The following is a 20,484-nucleotide window of genomic DNA, read 5'->3' on the forward strand; positions in this document are numbered from 1 at the left end:
AGAATTTCAATGCTCCTCAATGCTCCATAAACATCATGATACTTACTAGAAAAAGATAACGTTCTTGAGATGATGTGTTTCGAGCAGCAAGTTTAAGGATCTGTCCTTCACGTATGAGTTCATTTGAGGGATTAACAATGTCTTCCTCTTCTCCTAGCATCTCATAAACCTCTAACAACTTTTTAAGATTCTCCTAGTGAAGTCAAAGAATAAATGAAAACTTTTAAAATAGCATTATTATTCAGTTTGGTATTCAAATAACTCATATTATTATCGAAATGTAAGTTTAAGAAATATTCATTCAATAGTAAATAAACAAGCTAGTAAAATAAAAACTACATATAAAGCTTGGGAGAACAGGGAAGAACTTGGGTATTTAGGAGTTCTCAAGTTCTATGATACAACAGTACTAAGAAAGAATTTTCCCTGTGACAATAAATATAACCGAAAGCAATAATGAAAAATGTGGCCAATGTTTTTCAACTTGTCTGATAAACCAAGTTGCTTTCATAGGAATTGAACCCTATGGAAGGCTAAAGTACAAGTAATTCATTAATTGGCCTTCTCTTTCCTCTCAAAACCACTTACCATTTTCCGAATTGCACTATTGGAATGGCTTGCTGCAGTAGAGATGATTTCAAGTGATTCTATATGTAGAAAGAAAATCAGAAAAACCATAAATGTCTTGTTCCTCCTCATAATTTGCATTGTTGACTAGTACATAAAATACAACAGGAAAGTATTTGGGACTAAATTGATACATCGAAGCTCCCAGATCACAGGGTTTTATTTAATTGGGAATCAAGTTCTAATTATCATTTCTTTTTTTTTAATTTATTTTTTATTCTCACTTTGTACAAATGTTTTTCTTTACATTAATAAAATATACTTGTTTACAAGTAAACAAAATACCCCTCCCCCCATGAATATAGATAGACTTGCTTGGGCAAAAAAGTAAAGGGGGAGAAAAAAAATTAAAATTAAAAAAAAATAATAGTAATAATTGTAGGTATGGCCAGGTGGTGCAACGGACGAAGCACCAGCCCCGGAGCCACAAGCAACCGAGTCCACATCCAGCCTTGTAAACCCAATAATCATCCAGCCATGTGACATGCAAGCCACCTGATCCCCACTGCCCTGCAAAAACCAAAAAGAAGAAAAAAAAAGACCCAAAATAAAATAAAATAGTAATAATAGTAGGGGTGGCTGGGTGGCAGACAGAGCATTGGCCCTTGAGCCAGGAGCACCTGGGTCCGAATCCGGCCCCAGACACCCAATGATCACCCTGCTATGTGGCCCCAGGCAGGCCACCCAGCCCCATTTGCCCTGCACCCTCCCCCAAATAATAATAACAAAAAATGTGTTTCAGTCTTTGTTCCAACACCATCAACTCTGTCGTGAGTGGATCACATTCTTTATAAGTCCATCACAAAAGTTACTTCCATATTTTTCCAACGTTGCCATTGCTGATTGCAACTCCCTCCTTTCTTATTTCTCCACTACCATGTACTATATTTTCTCTCTCCTTTCACTCTGACTCTGCTGTAGGGTAGCTGAGTGGCACAGCAGACAGATCCCTGGTCCTGGGGCCAAGAAGCCTTTAGCCCCCATACCACCCCTTAGGCCCAGAATACACCTGGCCCTATGGTCCTGGGCAGGCCATCCAATCCCAGCCCCTTGCAAGAAGTAAAAAAAGAAAATGTGTTATATCTGACCAATGCCCCCCCCCATGGTCCATCCTCTCCTCCTTTATTCATATCCCCACCCCTTCCCCCTGCTCCCCCCCTCCTTCTTACTCCAGTTGTCTATACCCCATTGAGTATATTTGCTGTTTCCTCTCCTAGCCACCTCTGATGAAAGCAAAGATTCCCTCATTCCCCCTTGCCTCCCCCCCTTCCATATCATTGCAATAGCTCATTGTAATAAAAAAAAAATCTCATTACGTGAAATAGCTTGGACTATTCCCCCTCCCCTTTTTCTTTCTCCCATTCCATTTCCCTTTTTTTCTTATTGACTCCATTTTTACACCATAATTTATCTTCGAATTCAGCTTTCTCCTGTGCTTCAACTATAAAAGCTCCCTCTACCTGTTCCATTAACTGAGATGGTTCATATGAATATTATCAGTATTATTTTTCTATAATGCAGTTCATCCTCATTAAGTCCCTCATATTTCCCCCTCTCCTCCAATCTCCATGCTTCACCTGAGTCCTGTATCTGAAGATCAAACCTTCTGTTCAGCTCTGGCCATTCCAAAAGGAACCTTTGAAATTCCCCTGGTTCATTGAAAGTCCATCTTTTTCCCTGGAAGAGGACATTCAGCCTTTCTGGGTAATTCATTCTTGGCTGCATTCTAAGCTCTTTTGCTTTCCAGTATATTGTATTCCAAGCCCTACGAGCTTCCAATGTAGTTGCTGCTAAGTCCTGTATGATTCTGACTGCAGCTCCAACGATATTTGAACTGTGTCCTTCTGGCTGCTTGTAATATTTTCTCTTTGACTTGAGAGTTCTGGAACTTGGCTATAATAATCCTGGGAGTTGGTTTTTTGGGATCTCTTTCTTGGGGGGATTGGTAGATTCTCTCCATTTCTAGTTTGCCCTCTGCTTCTAGAATATCAGGGCAATTCTCCTGTAGTAATTCTTTGAAAATGATGTCAAGGCTCTTTTCCTGATCATTACTTTCAGGTATTCCAATAATTTTCAAATTATCTTTCCTAAGTCTGTTTTCCATATCAGTTGTTTTTTCAATGAGATATTTCACATTTTCTTCTAATTTTTCTTTTTTTTTGGTTTTGAAGTATTGATTCCTGATTTCTGTTAAATTCATCAATCTCCCTGAATTCTATTCTTTGTCTAAAGGATTTATTCTCCTCAGAGAGTTTTCTTATCTCTTTTTCCATCTGGCCAATTTTGCTTTTTAAAGCATTCTTCTCCTCAATAACTTTTTGAACTGTTTTATCCATTTGACCTAAGCTGTTTTTTAGCATGCTATTTTCTTCAGCATTTTTTGGATTTCCTTGACTATGCTGCTGACTTCATTTTCATGTTTTTCCTGCATCTCTCTCCTTTCTTTTCCCAGTTTTTCTTCCAACTCCCTCATTTGATCTTCAAAGTCTTTTTTGAGCTCTATCATAGCCTGAGCCCAATTTCTGTTTTTCTTGGAGTCTTTAGATGCAGGAGCTTGTGCTTCCTCATCTTCAGACTGAGTATTTTGATCCTTCTTGGGCTCATTTGCAAAATATTTCTCAATGGTCTTCCTCTTGTTTCTTTGTTCATTTTCCCAGCCTAAGCCTGTTTTTTTGGGGGTGCTTCCTGAGCTTTTGGGACACTCCCACAAGGGTCTCAGTGTGTGAGTTTCTGTCCTTCCTCCTGGTCTGTCAATGACCATAAGCGCCCCCCTCTGCCACAGGGCTGAGGTGGGGGGGGCTGCTGTTCTATAGGGGGGCCTAGACTGCGATCAGGATCTGAATGTGGTCAGAGCCCCAGAGTCCTGTTCCAGGGGCAGAGGACAGAGCTCTGCAGTCTCTCTTCACTTCCCTCCCTCAGCTCAATGTGCTCATGCCCTGGGGGCTCCTGCTTACAGGCTCTACCTGCTTCTGTTTAGGGATCTAGGCTGCTGAAAGACCAGGCTGCTGGCTGTGTGCCCTGAGGGCTGGGCTCCATGTGCTTGCTCTGGCAGAGGTCCCCCGCTGTTCCCCCACTTTGTGCCAGTGCTCCCTGGGGTGCAGCTCAGGAGACTCCCCTGCTGCTGTGAGCTCAGGCTCCCAGCACCCTGGGGCTGCCTCCGGGAGGCTGAAGTTCTTTCGCTCTGGCGGGCCACCCCTCTGGCAGGCCGCCCCTCCGGCCCTGGGGAGCAGAGCCTTTCTGCTCTTTTCCAGGTTACCTTGAGTAGGAGAACTGCCTCATTGGGTCCCTTTGTGGGTTCTGTCTCTCGAAAGTTTAGTTAGAGTCCTTAGTTTATGAGTTTTTATCAGAGAGCTCCTAAGACTGGATCCCTTCATGTCACCATCTTGGCTCCACCCCCCAATAACTGAGTCAATTATCATTTCTTTAAAAAAGGGGGGTGGGGGGAAAAGGGGGTGGGAATGGAAGTACTGTTTTGGGTGGGGCTCTCACTTAAAAATTTATAGCTACTATGAAAGTATGAAATTAGCACAAATAATATGATTTTTTTCCTCTTCTTATGATTCTAGCAAAATGTCATATGCTAATTCAAGTTTTGCTGAAATAATTTCTATTTTATCCTGTTCTCTGTTCTATAACTATTACATATGGGAGGCTACTGTAAAATTGGGCTAAATAGTTATTCTATCAAGGAAAAAAATGAGTACTTACTTTTAGCATCATTCCAGTCTAGGGAATTAGGAGGCAATTTCCTTAGATAGTCTTTAAGAAGCAGCTCATATCGAGGAATTCGCTGCACAGGTTCTAGCATGTGATGCTGTAGAGTTAGATTACCACAAATCTTTTGTTTCTGGAGAGAGAAAAGTTACTTTAAAGAAAACTTTTTTTTTCCACTCATTTAATTTAAGATAAGTTACTATGAGAAAGGTTTTAATTTGTAGCAATAACATAGGCAAAAGAGGAGACAAAGTGAAATTTTCAAAATTAGAATTACTGGCAACCAGTAAGGCAAATCATTATTAAATTATTTTCCAGAGCTTTTTAGCAAGGAATTTCTCCCCTTTTTTTACAACTTTTAAATTAAAGATCTTATTTTGAGTTTTACAATTTTTCCCCTAATCTTATTTCCCTCCCCCTACCCCCCACTAAAGGCAATTTGTCAGTGTTTACTGTTTCCATGGTATACATTGATCCAAACTGAGTGTGATGAGAGAGAAATCATAAGGAAGAAACAAAGTATAAGAGATAGCAAGATCAGACAATAAGTTATCAGTATTTTTTCTAAATTAAAAGTAATAATCCTTGGTTTTTGTTCAAACTCCACAGTTTGAAATGCTGTATACATTTTCTCTGGAAATATATGGTACTGTCCATTGCAGACAGCCCAAAATTGTCCCTGATTGTTGCACTGATGGAATGAGCAAGTCCATCAAGGTTGATAATCACCCCCATGTTGCTGTTAGAGTGTACAGTGTTTTTCTGGTTCTGCTCATCTCGCTCAGCATCAGTTCATGCAAATCCCTCCAGGCTTTCCTGAATTCCCATCCCTCCTGGTTTCTAATAGAACAATAGTGTTCCATGACATACATATACCACAGTTTGCTAAGCCATTCACCAATTAAAGGTCATTTACTTGATTTCCAATTCTTTGCCACCACAAGCAGTATTGCTATGAATATTTTCGTACAAGTGATGTTTTTACCCTTTTCCGCCATCTCTTTAAGGTATAGACCCAGTAGTGGTATTGCTGGATCAAATATGCACATTTTTGTTGCCCTCTGTGCGTAGTTTCAAATTGGTCTCCAGAAAGGTTGGATGAGTTCACAGCTCCATCAACAATGTAATAGTGTTCCAGATTTCCCACAACCCTTCCAACAATGATCATTATCCTTTCTGGTCATATTGGCCAGTCTGAGAGGTGTGAGGTGGTACCTCAGAGTAGCTTTAATTTGCATTTCTCTAATAAGTAATGATTTAGAGCAATTTTTCATATGACTATGGATCACTTTGATTTCCTCATCTGTAAATTGTCTTTGCATATCCTTTGAACATTTGTGAGGGGAATGACTTTTTCTTAAAAATACGACTCAGTTCTCTATATATTTTAGAAATGAGTCCTTTGTCAGAAATATTAGTTGTAAAGATTGTTTCCAGTTTACTACATTTCTTTTGATACTGGTGAAAGTGGTTTTGTCTGTACAAAAGCTTTTTAATTTAATGTAATCGAAAGGAATTATTCCTTAATGAGCTTTATAGTATACCTATAGTGCTAACTTTTTTTTTGCTGAACTGAGTAGAAACAATTTTATAATTTCTATAAATGTCACTGCTCTTGAACTTAAACTGATTCCTGTACTGTAATATCTAAATCCATAATTCATCTGACAACACATTTGTCAGACAAACCCTTTAACCTTCCTAGAATCTAAAAGGATGGAAATAAATTACTCTTTCTTAAGGAAGAGCTATGTTATCTTATTTTTTTTACCAGTTAGAGTTAGCAATGAAAAAAAAAGGTTTACCTGAGATAATTTCAAAGTTTTCACACAACCATATGAATAACATAGGAAGTCATTAGGTCACAGAGTAGAAAAGATTTTAGAGATTACTTAGTTCCCTCTTCTCCATTATACAATTCAGGAAACTGAGGATAAAGTCAGTCAGGTAAACAAGGGAAGGGGAATGTAAAGTAAATAAGAATAAATAATTCCAGAGATCTACTTTAGGCGAAGTACAAAAAAAAAAATTAAAAAAACCCTTTTTCCTACAAAAGTGAGCTGAGGGAGAGGCAAAAGGTGGACTATTTAGCAAATCAAACCACTTCCATTACTATGACTACCACCTCTCTTCAGACTCCAAATAAGTCCCAAGACTCAAGACTATTCCCAAGGAATAACAGTAGCCCCTTAGAGTACAGGCCCTGCTTTCAACTCAATCTCTTCAGTAAAGCCTTATGAAGAATCCACCTGGAAATTCCTTCTTCAAGCATGGCAATTCCTGTGTCCTCAGTAGCCACAGCTACTGAAGACTTAGGAAAGAAAATTCCTTCCACCCAAGTCCTTTGGCACCATCAACAGATTTAATGCCAGAAATGATAGGTTTTATTGGTGGAAATAATATTAAAACAGATGCATTACATCTGCTCTGCAAGATGCCCACAGGTCTTTTCCTTCTAACTTGCACCTAAAACTCTCTCCCCAATGTGTTCATATATATTCAATATAGATAGTATTCATATATTCACATTCATCCAATACATAGGTATTACTATGTATATAGTCTTCTCCTTTAAAACAAACTCATTGAGATAAAAAACTATCTTATATTTTTTAGAATTTCCAGCACTTAATAAAGTATACATAGTAAGTACTTTTTTAGTGTAGTCTACTTATATTTTTCACTCATCTATTCATTAGCAAAGTACTTTTTGGGACTTGTAATAAGACTTTTAAAAATATTTATATTCAAAGTTTCCCTTCTTTCTTACCTATTTCTTTAAAAGACAGATTCATAATCTCTCATCTCTTCCTCTTTATATTACATAAAGTTGCTTTTCCTATTGTGTCTTTGGGCAGTTTTTTGGGTAATTTTTTTATTATTTTTACTTCAGGAACAGACTTAGGAAGATACTAATGATCATACATTCATTAAACAACAACAAAAAAAGAATTAGATGAATCTAAGCTAAAAATTTTTTTGAAAACAACAGCATATATGGGAGACATAGTGGAGAGCTGGTCTTTGAGCCAAGAAAACCTGGATTCAAGTCTTGCCTCTGACACATACTATCACAATAGTATCATCAATTAAACTCCAAGTACTCCAAGTACTACAACTGTAATACTATTGTAGAATGAACATATGCTGATTTGTATTGGTTGAGAAAGTTTCTTATTTGAGAGTTCCCTCAATCAAGGAAAAACCTTGAAAATCAGATCATATATAACTTGTTTATGCACCTTATGAAACAAGCAGCAGTGTAAGGAAAAACAATTGATAGAAAAGAGTTTATAGAACAAAGACCCAACTAACATCATTCTTCAGTTGCTAATAAAACTACAAAGTAGACAAAAATGGAAAATATCTGTTAATATTTCTATAATAAACTTTTTCTCAATTAGTGAAGGTAGATTCCATTGGGATCTATTCACAACAATCCAGTATTCACAATCCAGGTAGAACTAGTACTAGAGAAAAAAAAAAGAGATGTGAAGAGAACGTAGACTAGAGAAAAGTCTCTGTTGCAGATGACAAAATTTTGATGGCAAAGAGTGATCAGTTCTCAGAAAGGACATCAAATTGATAGGGGGGAAAAATCACAGACCTCAAAATTAACAAAAATAGTCACTCCCTCTGTCCTATACTGAATGGACACTCTTGTGGAAGATGTATGATTGTCATGAATAGATGGAAAAGAGATTCCACATCTCAACAGCATCACAGATTCACCAAAGAATTAAAAAATATATTAAACCCATTTTATAGTTATAAATAATATTGTTATACTTATATAGCTCTTTTATTAGGTTTTTGCAAGGCAAATGGGGTTAAGTGGCTTGCCCAAGGCCACACAGCTAGGTAATTATTAAGTGTCTGAGACCAGATTTGAACCCAGGTACTCCTGACTCCAGGGCCAGTGCTTTTATCCACTGCACCACCTAGCTACCCCTATATAGCACTTTTGAGCTTACAAATACTTTTACATGCATTAAGCTGAGAATTATAGTCAGGTAGAAAATAAGACATTTAAAAATTTTTTAACAAGTCTAGGCAAAGATAAAAATGTCAAATGGAAATTATGGTTGTTATGATAGAGGGTAAATTTGATAAGAGAGGAAAGAATGGCACTCTGCACAATCAATCAGTAAAAAACTAGAAATACAAATCCAAAAACAAATCTCTCAAGGTGTTTATAGTCTTTTTGAAGCGACTAAAAATAATATTATGACCACTAATTCTGTATAAAACATTTAAGATTTAAATGTTCCAGTCATTATGATAAACTAGCCTGTAGATTAGAGACCAGGGAGGCCTCAGAGAATATAATGCCTGGCATATAGTAGACACTTAATAAATTATTTGCTGAGAATCTGCTGAGGAAACACAATGCAAATGTATAAAGAAAGGAATGGAGCAAAATGAATTTTCTTTGCTACAAGAATAGATTACAAAAAGCATTTTCTATTATTTTTGAGAGTTCTTTGAGAGAAATGAATCATTTAGATCCCTATTCCATTCCAATCAGTATTAATCAGTCAAATGTGATTCCATAAGGGGGAATAATTATTAGCAATTATTACTCATCCAGTAATATACATTTAGACAGTCCCACTTGTTTAATGAGTTATAAAGTTAACTTGTACAGACACAAGAATGCTGACAAAGATACCTTTATCCTGTTATGCTCAAATTCCATTTCTAAATTTATAATAGCATGAGATGGAAAGTACTCCAATTTGTTTTTTTAATTTTTTTTTTTGCAAGGCAAACGGGGTTAAATGGCTTGCCCAAGGCCACACAGCTAAGTAATTATTAAGTATCTGAGACCAGATTTGAACCCAGGTACTCCTGACTCCAGGGCTGGTGCTTTATCCACTACGCCACCTAGCTGCCCCTGCAATTTGTTTTTGAATCTCTGGATCACCCTCTCTTGTCCAACATGAGCAGGAGACCATCTTATGACCACTTAGGAGTGATGTTAATTGTCTTGCCCACTTTGTGACCACTCAAGCTAATTTGTTATTCCTGACCCTCCTGGAGGGTAAAAATCAAGGTCTATCAACCAAGGAGATTCTATATTCATATCTCTTTTGCAGGTCTTAGTGATGGAATTATCTCAGATCATGAGGAAAATCTGAGGTTCACTTCATTAGAGGGAACCATGACCCTTGGGGCTTGGGGCTCTCAGTGGTTTTTCTTCCAGATTGGACAATTTTGGACCCCACATCCTTTGGGGAAATGGAAAAAGGTTCATAAAATTATATAGCTGAAAAGAAACTTCCCCCTTTTTAAACAGTCCTCTATAATAAAAATTTTTTAATAGATATGACAACGCTATTACCTGAATTTCCTCAATTACTGATTTAAATTGAGGTATCCGGTCAGTCATGGTTTTAACTAATTCCATAGCATTATCAAAACCTTTTACATATTCTCCATACATTTTGAGGAAAGGAGCCAACTTCTGTAGGATGTCACCAATTCTAGGAGTGGTTTCCCTGTAGAACAAAGTAGTAAATGGATTATTAAACCCTGGTATATTTTGAGCAATTAACAAAATTTTAGGGAAGTCATTCTTTTCTTCTCTAAAGCTACTGAAAACTACTGAACCTCAGGGAGTAGAAAGTGACCTCAGGTCATACATCCTTAAGAATTTGACTGATATTTTAAAGAATCAAGGGTGTAAAGATCTCATCAGAGACCTTAAAATTCCAATCAGTCTTGTTTCTTCTAATCTAAAAGCAGCTAGAGAATAGAGGCAGCAACACCTTCAATAAATACACAAATTTGCTATTATTTACCAGAACTTTCTGGGTAAAACATACATAGTTCCCTCCCTACAGAGGTTATATAGAAATTCTTAATGTCTCTTTATGATCACAGGAATCAGGAGCTACAAATCTCATTGAATAAGTTAGGTTTTAGATTATAAGTGTTGACATACTTATAACTTTCTCTATGGAGTCAAGGACAGCATGTATTTTTATTACTGAACCATAAACAGGAGAGTGCTGGGGTTGGTTAGTACAGGCTAACTTCAATTGAGAAATTTAAAAAGTGAAATTTTTTGTTAAAGAGCTTAATTGGCATAGTACCTGGCACATGGAAGGTACAATGTAAAGGCTTGTTCCCTTCCCTTCAGCTTTTCCTAGGAAATCAACAAACCCTACAAATCAGGACTTGATTTATTGTTTTGCTAATTATCTATAATTTAACAAAATGTGAAAAAATTAATAATAATGCAGATGAAACTTAAAAGTGTGATGTGTATATTCTTTTTATATGATAGCTGGTTGTTAAACACTTACTATTAATTCTGTCCATAAAGCACTCGGTCAAAAACTATGGAAAAAGACAAAACAAGAAAAGTAGGCAAAACTTCTTTCTTGTTCTCATGATCTGAAAAAAGAGAGGAATAGAAGCCCAAGGGACATCTTGGTTGGAGAGACTGAGAGAATCAGAAGGTGGAATCACACAGCTCTTTTACAGAACTTTACAGAACTACTTTGTCCTTTATCTTACAGAAAAAGTTGAAGAGAATTACAGGGAAGAGACACCTGAGAATCTTGAGGGTTCTTAAAATAGAAGGTTAAATGGCGAGGCTAGTTTTCAAAAGTTAGAAAAAGAATAAGAAAAAACTGCAATTAAACAGTGATAGTTTCGAGTGACTCTGGGTGTGATTTTTTTCCCCCACATGTAAACAAGGATATAAAGAACTGATGCCACTATGATAAGATTGATTTTACTATTAATAAATCACACAGTCAGTAAGCACTATTTTATTAATTCTAGGAGATTCAGTAAGTGGTGATAATATAAAGAGATGTGAGCAATTGTTAATGGAAAAAGAGATTTCTTCTGTTTATTAATTTTTAATTGGGAGTCTGATCTTATATGATGAGAGATTTGTTGAAATTTTATTAATAAGGAAAAATACAAACATATTCCTAAATCATCCTAGAATATCTGAGATAATTAAATATAGGAATGAATCAAGGGGCAGAAAATAAGTTTGGCAAATCCTAGAACTTCACCACAGAAAATATAGAGTTTGCTGAAGTATTGCCTGGTTTGGCAAAGAAAACATTCTATATTGTAGTAGCATGGATAGTTCTCTTATCCCTTAGACCCATTATTTAAAAATTGTTTTTTCTTACCATTCCTGCATTCGTTTCTCCAGCTCTGGCAAAAGGAATTTACTGTGGAATGCGTTTATTGATGAAATATTAGAAAATATCTTGTTCACCATTTCTGCTGGAAATGAGCCTCGATTAGCTTCTTCCAATAGTTTGGAATAAAATATCTGAAGTAAAAGATCAGAAGAAGCATTTCTGAATGCTTAAAAAACCCTTTTCAAAACACAATTAAAGGACTTAATTATGATTTTATGTTTTGAAGTACATACTTTGATCTAATATAATGAGGAGAGTCCATGGTTGGTAGTCAGAAGACATGAGATCTGACCTATTATCAAAACTAAATTAGCTGGATGATATTCAGTCTCAAAACAGTGCCTTTGTGCATAATGGAAACTTAATATATGCTGAAATAAATTATAATTTTAGGTCTTTTTCCATTCCTTTTTCTTATAGCCTACTATATGCCATATGGAATTTATGGTATATTTTTTCAATGTAATAATTTGTGCACCTATTCTACTTCCCTTAGGGAAGAGAACATATTTTATATATCTTTGTATTCTGAATAATGCCTTTCATAGAGATGTTCATAATTTTATATTGAATGAATTTTTAGCACTTGGAATTTTAAATACTAAACAAATTTTAATAGACAAATTAATTAATGTAATATCATTCTAAACTATTCCTACATGTATATGTATTTTAAAAATGAATACTCTATGATGTACTTAAAGTCATTGCAGCTCCTAATTACTCATTATGATGAATATAGACTAGAGATCTTTTCATTAACAAGTGTCCAGATGATTGCTAAACAAGTAAATTCACTATCTTTGCATTTTCTAGGGAGATAAAAAATTATGACTTAAGGGACTCCAACAGATATGTACCAGTTGGACAATATATAGCAATTAAGGTTTTCAAGTTCAAAGAAAGGGAAATGTATGGCAAAAGTCTTGCATGAATGAATGAACTGATGCTGAACGAGATGAGCTGAACCAGAAGAACACTAAACACCCTAACAGCAACATAGGGGTGATGATAAACCTTAATAGATTTGCTCATTCATCAGTGCAATAATCAGGGACAATTTTAGGTTATCTGTGATGAAGAATACCATCTATCTCCAGAGAAAGAACTGTGGGGTTTAAACAAAGACCAAAGACTATTACCTTCAATAAAAAAGTTATTTTATGTACTACATAATTTTTCTATCTCTAATATTTTATTTTTTTCTCAAGGATATGATTTTTCTCTCAACACATTCAAATTTGATCAATGTATAACATGGAAACAATGTAAAGATTATCAGGCTGCCTTCTGGGGGAGGTAGGGGAAGGGAAGGTAGGGTGAGGGAAAAATTCTAAGATTCAAAACTTTACAAAAAAATGATAGGTAGAAACTACTATTGTAGATAATTGGAAAACAAATAAAATATTTATATAAAAAACTTGCATGATAGATAGTGACAGGACAGAAGTAAAAAAATTCAATAAAATAAATGATACCAAAAAATCAGGCTCATTAAATATAGTTAAGAATATAAATATACAATTTGTAGCTGTGGGGAGAAAGTCAAATGCCAAAAGAATACTTAAGAATAAAATAAGCTAAAATGATTTCTAATTGCCATACAATTATTCTTGTTAGAATTCTTTAAGAAAACAGCATTTAGGGGCAGCTAGGTTGCACAGTGGATAGAGCACTGGCCTTGGAGTCAGGAGTACCTGAGTTCAAATCCAGCCTCAGACACTTAATAATTACCTAGCTGTGTGACCTTGGGCAAGCCGCTTAACCCCACTGCCTTGCAAAAAAAAAAAAAAAAACAACAACAACAACCCAGCATTTAGGGGTGGCTAGGTGGCACACTAGATAGAGTACCGGCCCTGTAGTCAGGAGTACCTGAGTTCAAATCTGGACTCAGACACTTATCTGGCCACCTGTGTGGCCTTGGGCAAGCCACTTAACCCCACTGGCTTGCAAAAACTTAAAAAAAATAGCATTTATTTGAAGGATTACAAAAAGTCCTTATTTTGGCCAATATAATAGAAATTTGGTTTACTACAAAGACAAAAGAAATATTAAGGAAATGAGCCTTATCTAGACAGCTCCAGAGATACCTGTCTTCAGGAGACAGTGAATATTGAAGCAAAAATATTCTGTTTTCCTATCAAAATTATGAGAAAAGTCTTAACTGCTTTGAACCTCAGTTTCCTTATCTGAGAAATGAGAGGGTGAGAGCAAATGTATCTTATGGTGTTTTCTAAGTCTAAATCTATGATTCTATGGTCATCTTTAAGTCTATACCATGCCCTAAAATTTTTTTGACACTCTTATTTTACTTTATAAAATGCTTTAATTTCTATCTTAAAGCTATTTTGATTGTATATAGACATAGAAATGCATGAATGCCTATTGAACCTTTTAATTCTCTCTTTTCTCTACAAGTAACTCCCAAGGTTTGTTTTATTATGACAATATAATTTTCAAGACGCCAGCAACCCATCCCTTGACTTGGATTCCCTGCCAATCTTTGCCAATGGGAGAGAATATGGGCTTTCCCTAATTTTCTTCTTGAAAAGATAATATAATACTTCTTTCAGGTTGCTTCTTTCAAGTGTGTACTATTTCAGAGGATTAAAATAATGTACTGGGAAAAATCCAATCAAGCAACAAGCATTCATTAAATGGTTAGTAAGTGATAGGCAGGGTACTAAAGATGAGGATACAAAGAAGAACAAAAATGCAAAAACAGTTCTCAAGAAGCTTACATAATAATGGGGAGGAAAACAAAAATTAATAGGTATCTACAAGCTGAAGAGCAGATGGAAAATAACTTTAGAAAGGAAGGCTCAAGTGATTGGGACCTGGGAAAAAGGACCAGGAAGGCCTCATACTGAAGGTGAGGTCTAAACTACATTTTGAAAGAAGTCAGGGATATCAAAACAAGGCCAGTAAGAAGGTACAGAGATGGGAGGAATAGCAAGTATCATCAGATCTTATATGTGAGAAATGTAAGGTGTTGGTCTTCACAGGGTGTGGAGGAGAGACTTTAGAGAATCCATTACAACTGGGGAATGGCCCAGCCAATCACAAGACTGGAAGAGTTTTCCTAATCCCATTCCAGCGATACCAAACCCCAAACTGGTTCTCAACCGATCAAGAGTGACCTAGAGATCTTGACCTAATGCTACTGAGTTTCCACAATTAGTTAATTGAATATTAACCCACACACCCCCTGTGATGATTGAGGTACTTTTGCATATCATGCTTCGTATGATGTGTGTGTGGGGGGGAACAAATTAGGGGCATATCATGGAATGGGTGGACCTTTTAGATTGTAACTCAAACTCTGAGAGCCTATGAACATCCAAGAGGGAGGGGAAAGAGTTTCTGAAGACCATAAATTACCTGACTTTGAAGACTAATTCATGCTTCACCCCTAGGTGAAGTACCCATACCTTGTAAGGTGTATCTTGCAAGATTTGTGAATAAAATGTACAATTTTCTCTTATTCTAGCAGGTTTTTCTTTTCATTCATTTATAACATTAGAGTATACAGATTAGAGTAAAATATGAGATGAGAGGAAAGGTAGGAAGGGGAATGGCAATGAAGAGTGTTAACTGTCAAACAAATAAATTATTAATCTAGCAGTGAATGTTGCATACATGATCTTTATGTGCCTATGGGTCTGTTGACATCCTTACCTTCTCACTATGTAACCAGATGGAGGCCTTTTTATTTAGCCTCTTAAAGATTATTTCCTTGGGCTTCAGCAGCTTTTTGTTTCAACCTGGCAGTTGCTTCCTTCAGCCTCCTGGAGATCTTAGTGAGTATTGGTTCTTAGATGTATGTTTGCATACATAGGCATACAGTTTTGATCTTTTATACTACTCTGATCCGACCTTTTTTCTTTGAAATGGTTCTACTAAAGTTATGTTTTTTAGTTGAAGTTTTGGTTCCCGTACTACTACCATAGATTGGGTGAAGGAACTGAAGCAAATAGTTTACAATGTTGTTTGCTATACTATAAATAGCTAAAAGAGCTGAATATTTCTGTTTGTCAAGGAGAAATAGTTAAACCTAGTGAGTCCACATACAAAAAGTCAGACAATATTAAACATTCACTTGAGGCAATTGCTAATAACTAAAAAGTTGGGAACTTTATTCTTTTTCTGAAAAAAAGCTTAATATTCTAAATTTTACAAATAACATACTATAAATAACATAAAAATAAATTTTTCCTAAAAGGAATATATTACCTTGTCTAAAAGGTCAAGTCGATTAACATAGGCTTTTTCTGTAAGCAAGAGTTCAGTGGCAATTTTGTGAAGTTTCTGTTCATCTGTCTCCTAAAAAATAGATCAGTAAGGAAAATATTTATATAGGCTTAAACACTCATTTGTTTTCTCAATGAATAATCAAGAAAACTGTCTATCCCAGAAAAACAGTTAGTTATTTCTTAGTTACCTATCAAATTTGATCAGAAATCTGACAAAAGTCAAATATAGAGATGACATATTTGTCAAATTCAATTAATCTTACTTGATTTTTCCAGTAGTAGATAAAATTGAGTTTAGCCTCCTTCCCCCTTCCTTGGTTTTTTTTTTTCCTTCCTTAGTTTCAATGGCATGTTTGGATTCTTATTTTTGATGTCACCACTGTGACAAAAGAAATTCTATCTCCTGATTTCTTAAATGAGTATTTGAAGTCTCAACTTCCCCCAATTCTGTATTCTGCCTTGCAGAACTCTTCCAACCCTCTAACTTAAACTATCCCCTCAATGATGAAGGGGCGTGGGTGAATGTATGCAGGTGTATATACATATTTATACATATGTATGTGCACATATACTTATGTGTACGTATATATGTATATAATTCCCCTTTCAGATTACTTCCTTAACTCACATATGAGTTTGTAGTTGGGACCTTGAAAGGTAGCTTTTACCTCAGGTCCTAGAGGTGAAGTTGTGTTTGCTCTCAAAACACTTTGGTCTCAATGAGCCCCATTAAGATCATTAGCTCTTAGCAAAAAAAAGAATAGTAGTTACAAAATGTCTTACAAGGAGGAAATGCTCTCATATATTTACAAGTACCCATGAGAGGAAAGCATTTAAACAAGAATTCAATTACAGTGAGAAAGTGAGACACAGTGGAATTCATATTTAGTGAAGGCAACTCACAATTCCTTATACTGCAAGGCCTGGAGATCTTTCTTTATGATGAATTTTTGGGATCTGTCCCTCTTCTTAGCCATATTGTCAGTGGTCATGGAACTTAAAGCTATTTTTTTCTCGGATGTTTTAACTTGTGCATGTATTCCCTCTAAAGGGAATGTATCTCTGATCCTTGTTTCAGGAGCTCTCCCCTTTATAATTATTTGACTCATTAGAAGGGAGGGCAGGAAAAATTCCTTCACAACCCACTTCAGCAGTCTCCCAGATAAGAAGCTTTCATTGTAGAGAATCTTAAGTTACCCAGGGCTTTAAATATTTTAGATTCCCAAATATTCAGTCAATTTGTTTTCTCAGCCCACTAAATTGGCTTGTTTTCTTAAATCAGAAATGTATCAGAGTATTGAATCGTTTCCATACAGTATAACACTCATTAATATTTTGTGATAGCATTCTGAGCCTTCTGCCTACATCAACTGAGTTGCAGAGAACAATCCCATCTCATAGATAGGTGGCCCAGAGAAAAGAATATTGAATTTGGAATCTATAAGTTCTCCTACAGAAAGTGAGGTCTCAGCTAAGTTTTGAAAGAAGTAGAGATGAGGAGGTAGAACAGACATATGAGAAAGTAAGTTTAAAAGGTACAGAAATGAAAGTAATAGCAAGGGTCACTGGTCTTAGAGTACACAGAGATGAGTCAATTGTAAGAAAATAGGAAAGGTTATGAAGAGCAATTCAAATCTTGCCTCAGATACTCACATCTTGTAGCTTATAAAGTAGTGCAACCATAGCCAAATTAGTTAAAAGTAGAAAGTAGGGAGAAAGGGCATTGTAGACTAGAGAAACTATATGATCAAAAGTTTAGCAAATTTCAGGAACCAAACACAGATGAGTCTATAAATAGAGTATAATAAATATCTATTGAATTTAGTTCATATAAAAGAGTAATGGAAAGGAAAGTTGCTGAGGTTCTATTGATGAGAGCCTTGAATACCAGGCTAAGAATTTTGAATTTTGTTTGGTTGAGAGTAAGGAGTCACCTAAGGTAACTGAGTAATGATATGAGCAAAGCACTGATTAGGGATATAATTCTGTGCCTCAGTTTCATGAGATAAAATGAAATAAAAAATAGTACCAATCCAACATGGTTGTCATGAGAACCATATGAGGTAACATAAAGTTCTTTGCAAATTTAATAGTACATTATAATAGATCTATACTATATAGTATATCTATATTTTATTTAAAATACATATATAAAAATACATTATAGCTATAGCATATCTATATACAAATAAGTCCATAGTCACAGATATATCTAATCTCTTCCTGAGCTTCAGTCCTACATATATTGCTGGTAGTATATATCTAAATTCTATTAGTTCTAAAACCAAAGTTATATTCTTTACCCTGAAACTAATAAGCCAATTTTTCCTAGAGAATTCAAAGTTTTTGCTATTGCTCCCATCATTTTCTCAGTCACCCAGACTTGAAACTTCACAGTATTTTTGGACTTCCCCTTTCCTCTCCTCCGTCTAATTAGTCACTAAGTAGAGGTAATTCTTACTTAACAATATTTCTAAAATCTGAACTATCTTCTTAATGCCATCACCTTAAGCTAAGCCTTCATTGTTTCATGCTTGAGATGTTGCAACAGTCATTTCCTCTTTTCATTATGAATTTAACAATTATCAAATACAAACATCTCAATATAAAAAGAACAAAGATTGAAAATAAAATTACAAATACAAATATAAAATTACAGGAACAAAATGAAATAACTCTTGATTTATTTTCTATTCTTCAATCTCTTATCTCTTGATCACACTGCCCACAGAATTATATTCCTAATCAATGCTTTGCACATATCACACTACCCAATTGCCTACTCCCAACCAAACAAAATTCAAAATTCTTAGCTTGGTATTCCAGGTTCAAATCGATAAACTTTTATTTACCTCACCAACATTATCTTCCATTACTCCTTTATAAAAACTAAATTCAATAGACATTTATTCACTCTATTCTATACAAACCCATGTGTTTTTGGTTCCCCTAATTTGCCAAACTTTTGATCATATAGTTTCTCTAATCTGCAATGCCCTTCTCCTCTATCCTTTTAAGACCTCACAAGGTTCTGCATCTTTGTATATCTCATCCACGTTTCTATAAAGAAAGCTGACACAAAAATTCTCAGTCATTTACATCTTCTAATTGTCCTTCATTTCTGCACACTTGCATTCCTGATCAAATATTCTTTCTTTGGTGAGACTTGTCACCAAGGAGTCAAATCTTATATTCTGCCAATTATTTGTACTGTGAACATTCTAAGTTTTGCTTTCACAAATCTTATTTCTCTTTTTAACGACATCAAAATGATCTTTTTTGTGGTTCTGTTTTCTTTTTAGTTATCAACAGGGTTTTTTTTTACCCTATTAAATGTTGAAATATTTATCCACAGATGTCTGAACTTGTTAAACTGATCTGGAATCTTTATTCCTTTCACTAATATCTTCTTAGTTGATTTATCTGCTTACATTCAATATCTTTAAATGAGTTTTCTTCTTCTGAGATCTTAGGTAATTTCAGTCTTTTTCCCATACCCCTATTTTCACTTTTTGACACCTCCTTTGTGCTTTCCCTTGGGGCTCAACCTCAAAGTTTTCTTAGCTTGGGCAATTTACATTTCAGTGCCTGTCTGTACTTAAAGTGACTTCAGAGGGAAAGAAATAGTTCTAGCCTCTTTCCCTCAGGCTTAATGGAGTGCCAGACAACCTTATAACTTTGTCTGCTCAAGATCATTCTGTTCTTTTTCATTGCTTTTGTTAATATGACCTATTACATTTTCCCCAATATTCCCTGAACCCTGAGTTCCTACTATAATCCTAAAGAGTCATTCAGACAGGGTAATGCTACTGATCATATTTTTTCTGGTATACTGCTAAAATTTCTTTACTAATAGTCATATTTTTGCATTTATGTACATTGGAATTAATGGTTTATAGTTTTCTTTTATTGATTGGTATCTTCTTTGATTCAGCATCAAAAACTATATTCATAAAATGGGAAATGTGGTAGGATCCATGCTTTTCCTATTTTTGCAAAGAGTTCATTTAGTATCTAAACTGAATATACTTTAATGTCTGAGAGAACTCATGACTAAATTCATTTTGTCCCTGCTTTCCCTCATCCCTCTTTTTTTTAAAGGTTTTTTTCTTTTTTTGCAAGGCAAATGGGGTTAAGTGGCTTGTCCAAGGCCACACAGCTAGGTAATTATTAAGTGTCTGGGGCCAGATTTGAACCCAGGTACTCCTGACTCCAGGGCCGGTGCTTTATCCACTACGCCACCTAGCCACCCCCCCATCCCTCTTGAAGGCTTATTTTTATAGCTCTTTAATTTCTTTTTCTGAGGTTTAATTATTTAGATTTCCGCTTTCTTATATGTTTATTTTGGTATTTTCTTTTGTTTATATTCATCCATTTAAATTTTTTTTTGCCATAATGAGACAAAATAATGTCTAATAACCTTTCTTATTTTTTCACTAACTGTGATTTTACTATCAATAGTGGGAATTTGCTTATTCCTTGCTCTTTTAAAGAATGAAACTTAATTTTAATTTTTTCTCCAAAGTGTTTGCCTTCTAGTTTTTTAATATTAATTTTTTCGTTCCAATTTTTGAATCTCTCATGTGATTTTTAGGATTTCTATTTTTGGTGTCAATACAGGTATCTTCATTTGCTGGTTTTCTATTTAAATTAGGTAATCAGTTCACTGAACCATTTCCTTCCTTTGTTTCTCAAAGTGTTTTGGAAGTATTTTG

General features: G+C 35.3%; 1 protein-coding gene across 5 annotated transcripts in view; it reads right to left on the reverse strand.

Moving 5' to 3' along the window:
* Positions 1 to 20,484, reverse strand: part of FGD4 (FYVE, RhoGEF and PH domain containing 4) — a 292,080-nt gene that overhangs the window by 65,167 nt on the left and 206,429 nt on the right. For 3 of the 5 annotated variants that reach the window (XM_074194756.1, XM_074194758.1, XM_074194759.1), the window contains 6 exons: positions 15,750 to 15,839; positions 11,502 to 11,647; positions 9,686 to 9,842; positions 4,336 to 4,474; positions 589 to 647; positions 47 to 193 (listed from right to left, as the gene is read on the reverse strand). In XM_074194756.1, the coding sequence (XP_074050857.1) occupies positions 47 to 193; positions 589 to 647; positions 4,336 to 4,474; positions 9,686 to 9,842; positions 11,502 to 11,647; positions 15,750 to 15,839 (738 nt within the window). The remainder of the gene's footprint in view (positions 1 to 46; positions 194 to 588; positions 648 to 4,335; positions 4,475 to 9,685; positions 9,843 to 11,501; positions 11,648 to 15,749; positions 15,840 to 20,484) is intronic. The other 2 variants (XM_074194760.1, XM_074194757.1) reach the window with 2 other exon arrangements.

The sequence above is a fragment of the Macrotis lagotis genome, chromosome 7, assembly GCF_037893015.1.
Source record: "Macrotis lagotis isolate mMagLag1 chromosome 7, bilby.v1.9.chrom.fasta, whole genome shotgun sequence".
NCBI lineage: Eukaryota > Metazoa > Chordata > Mammalia > Peramelemorphia > Peramelidae > Macrotis > Macrotis lagotis.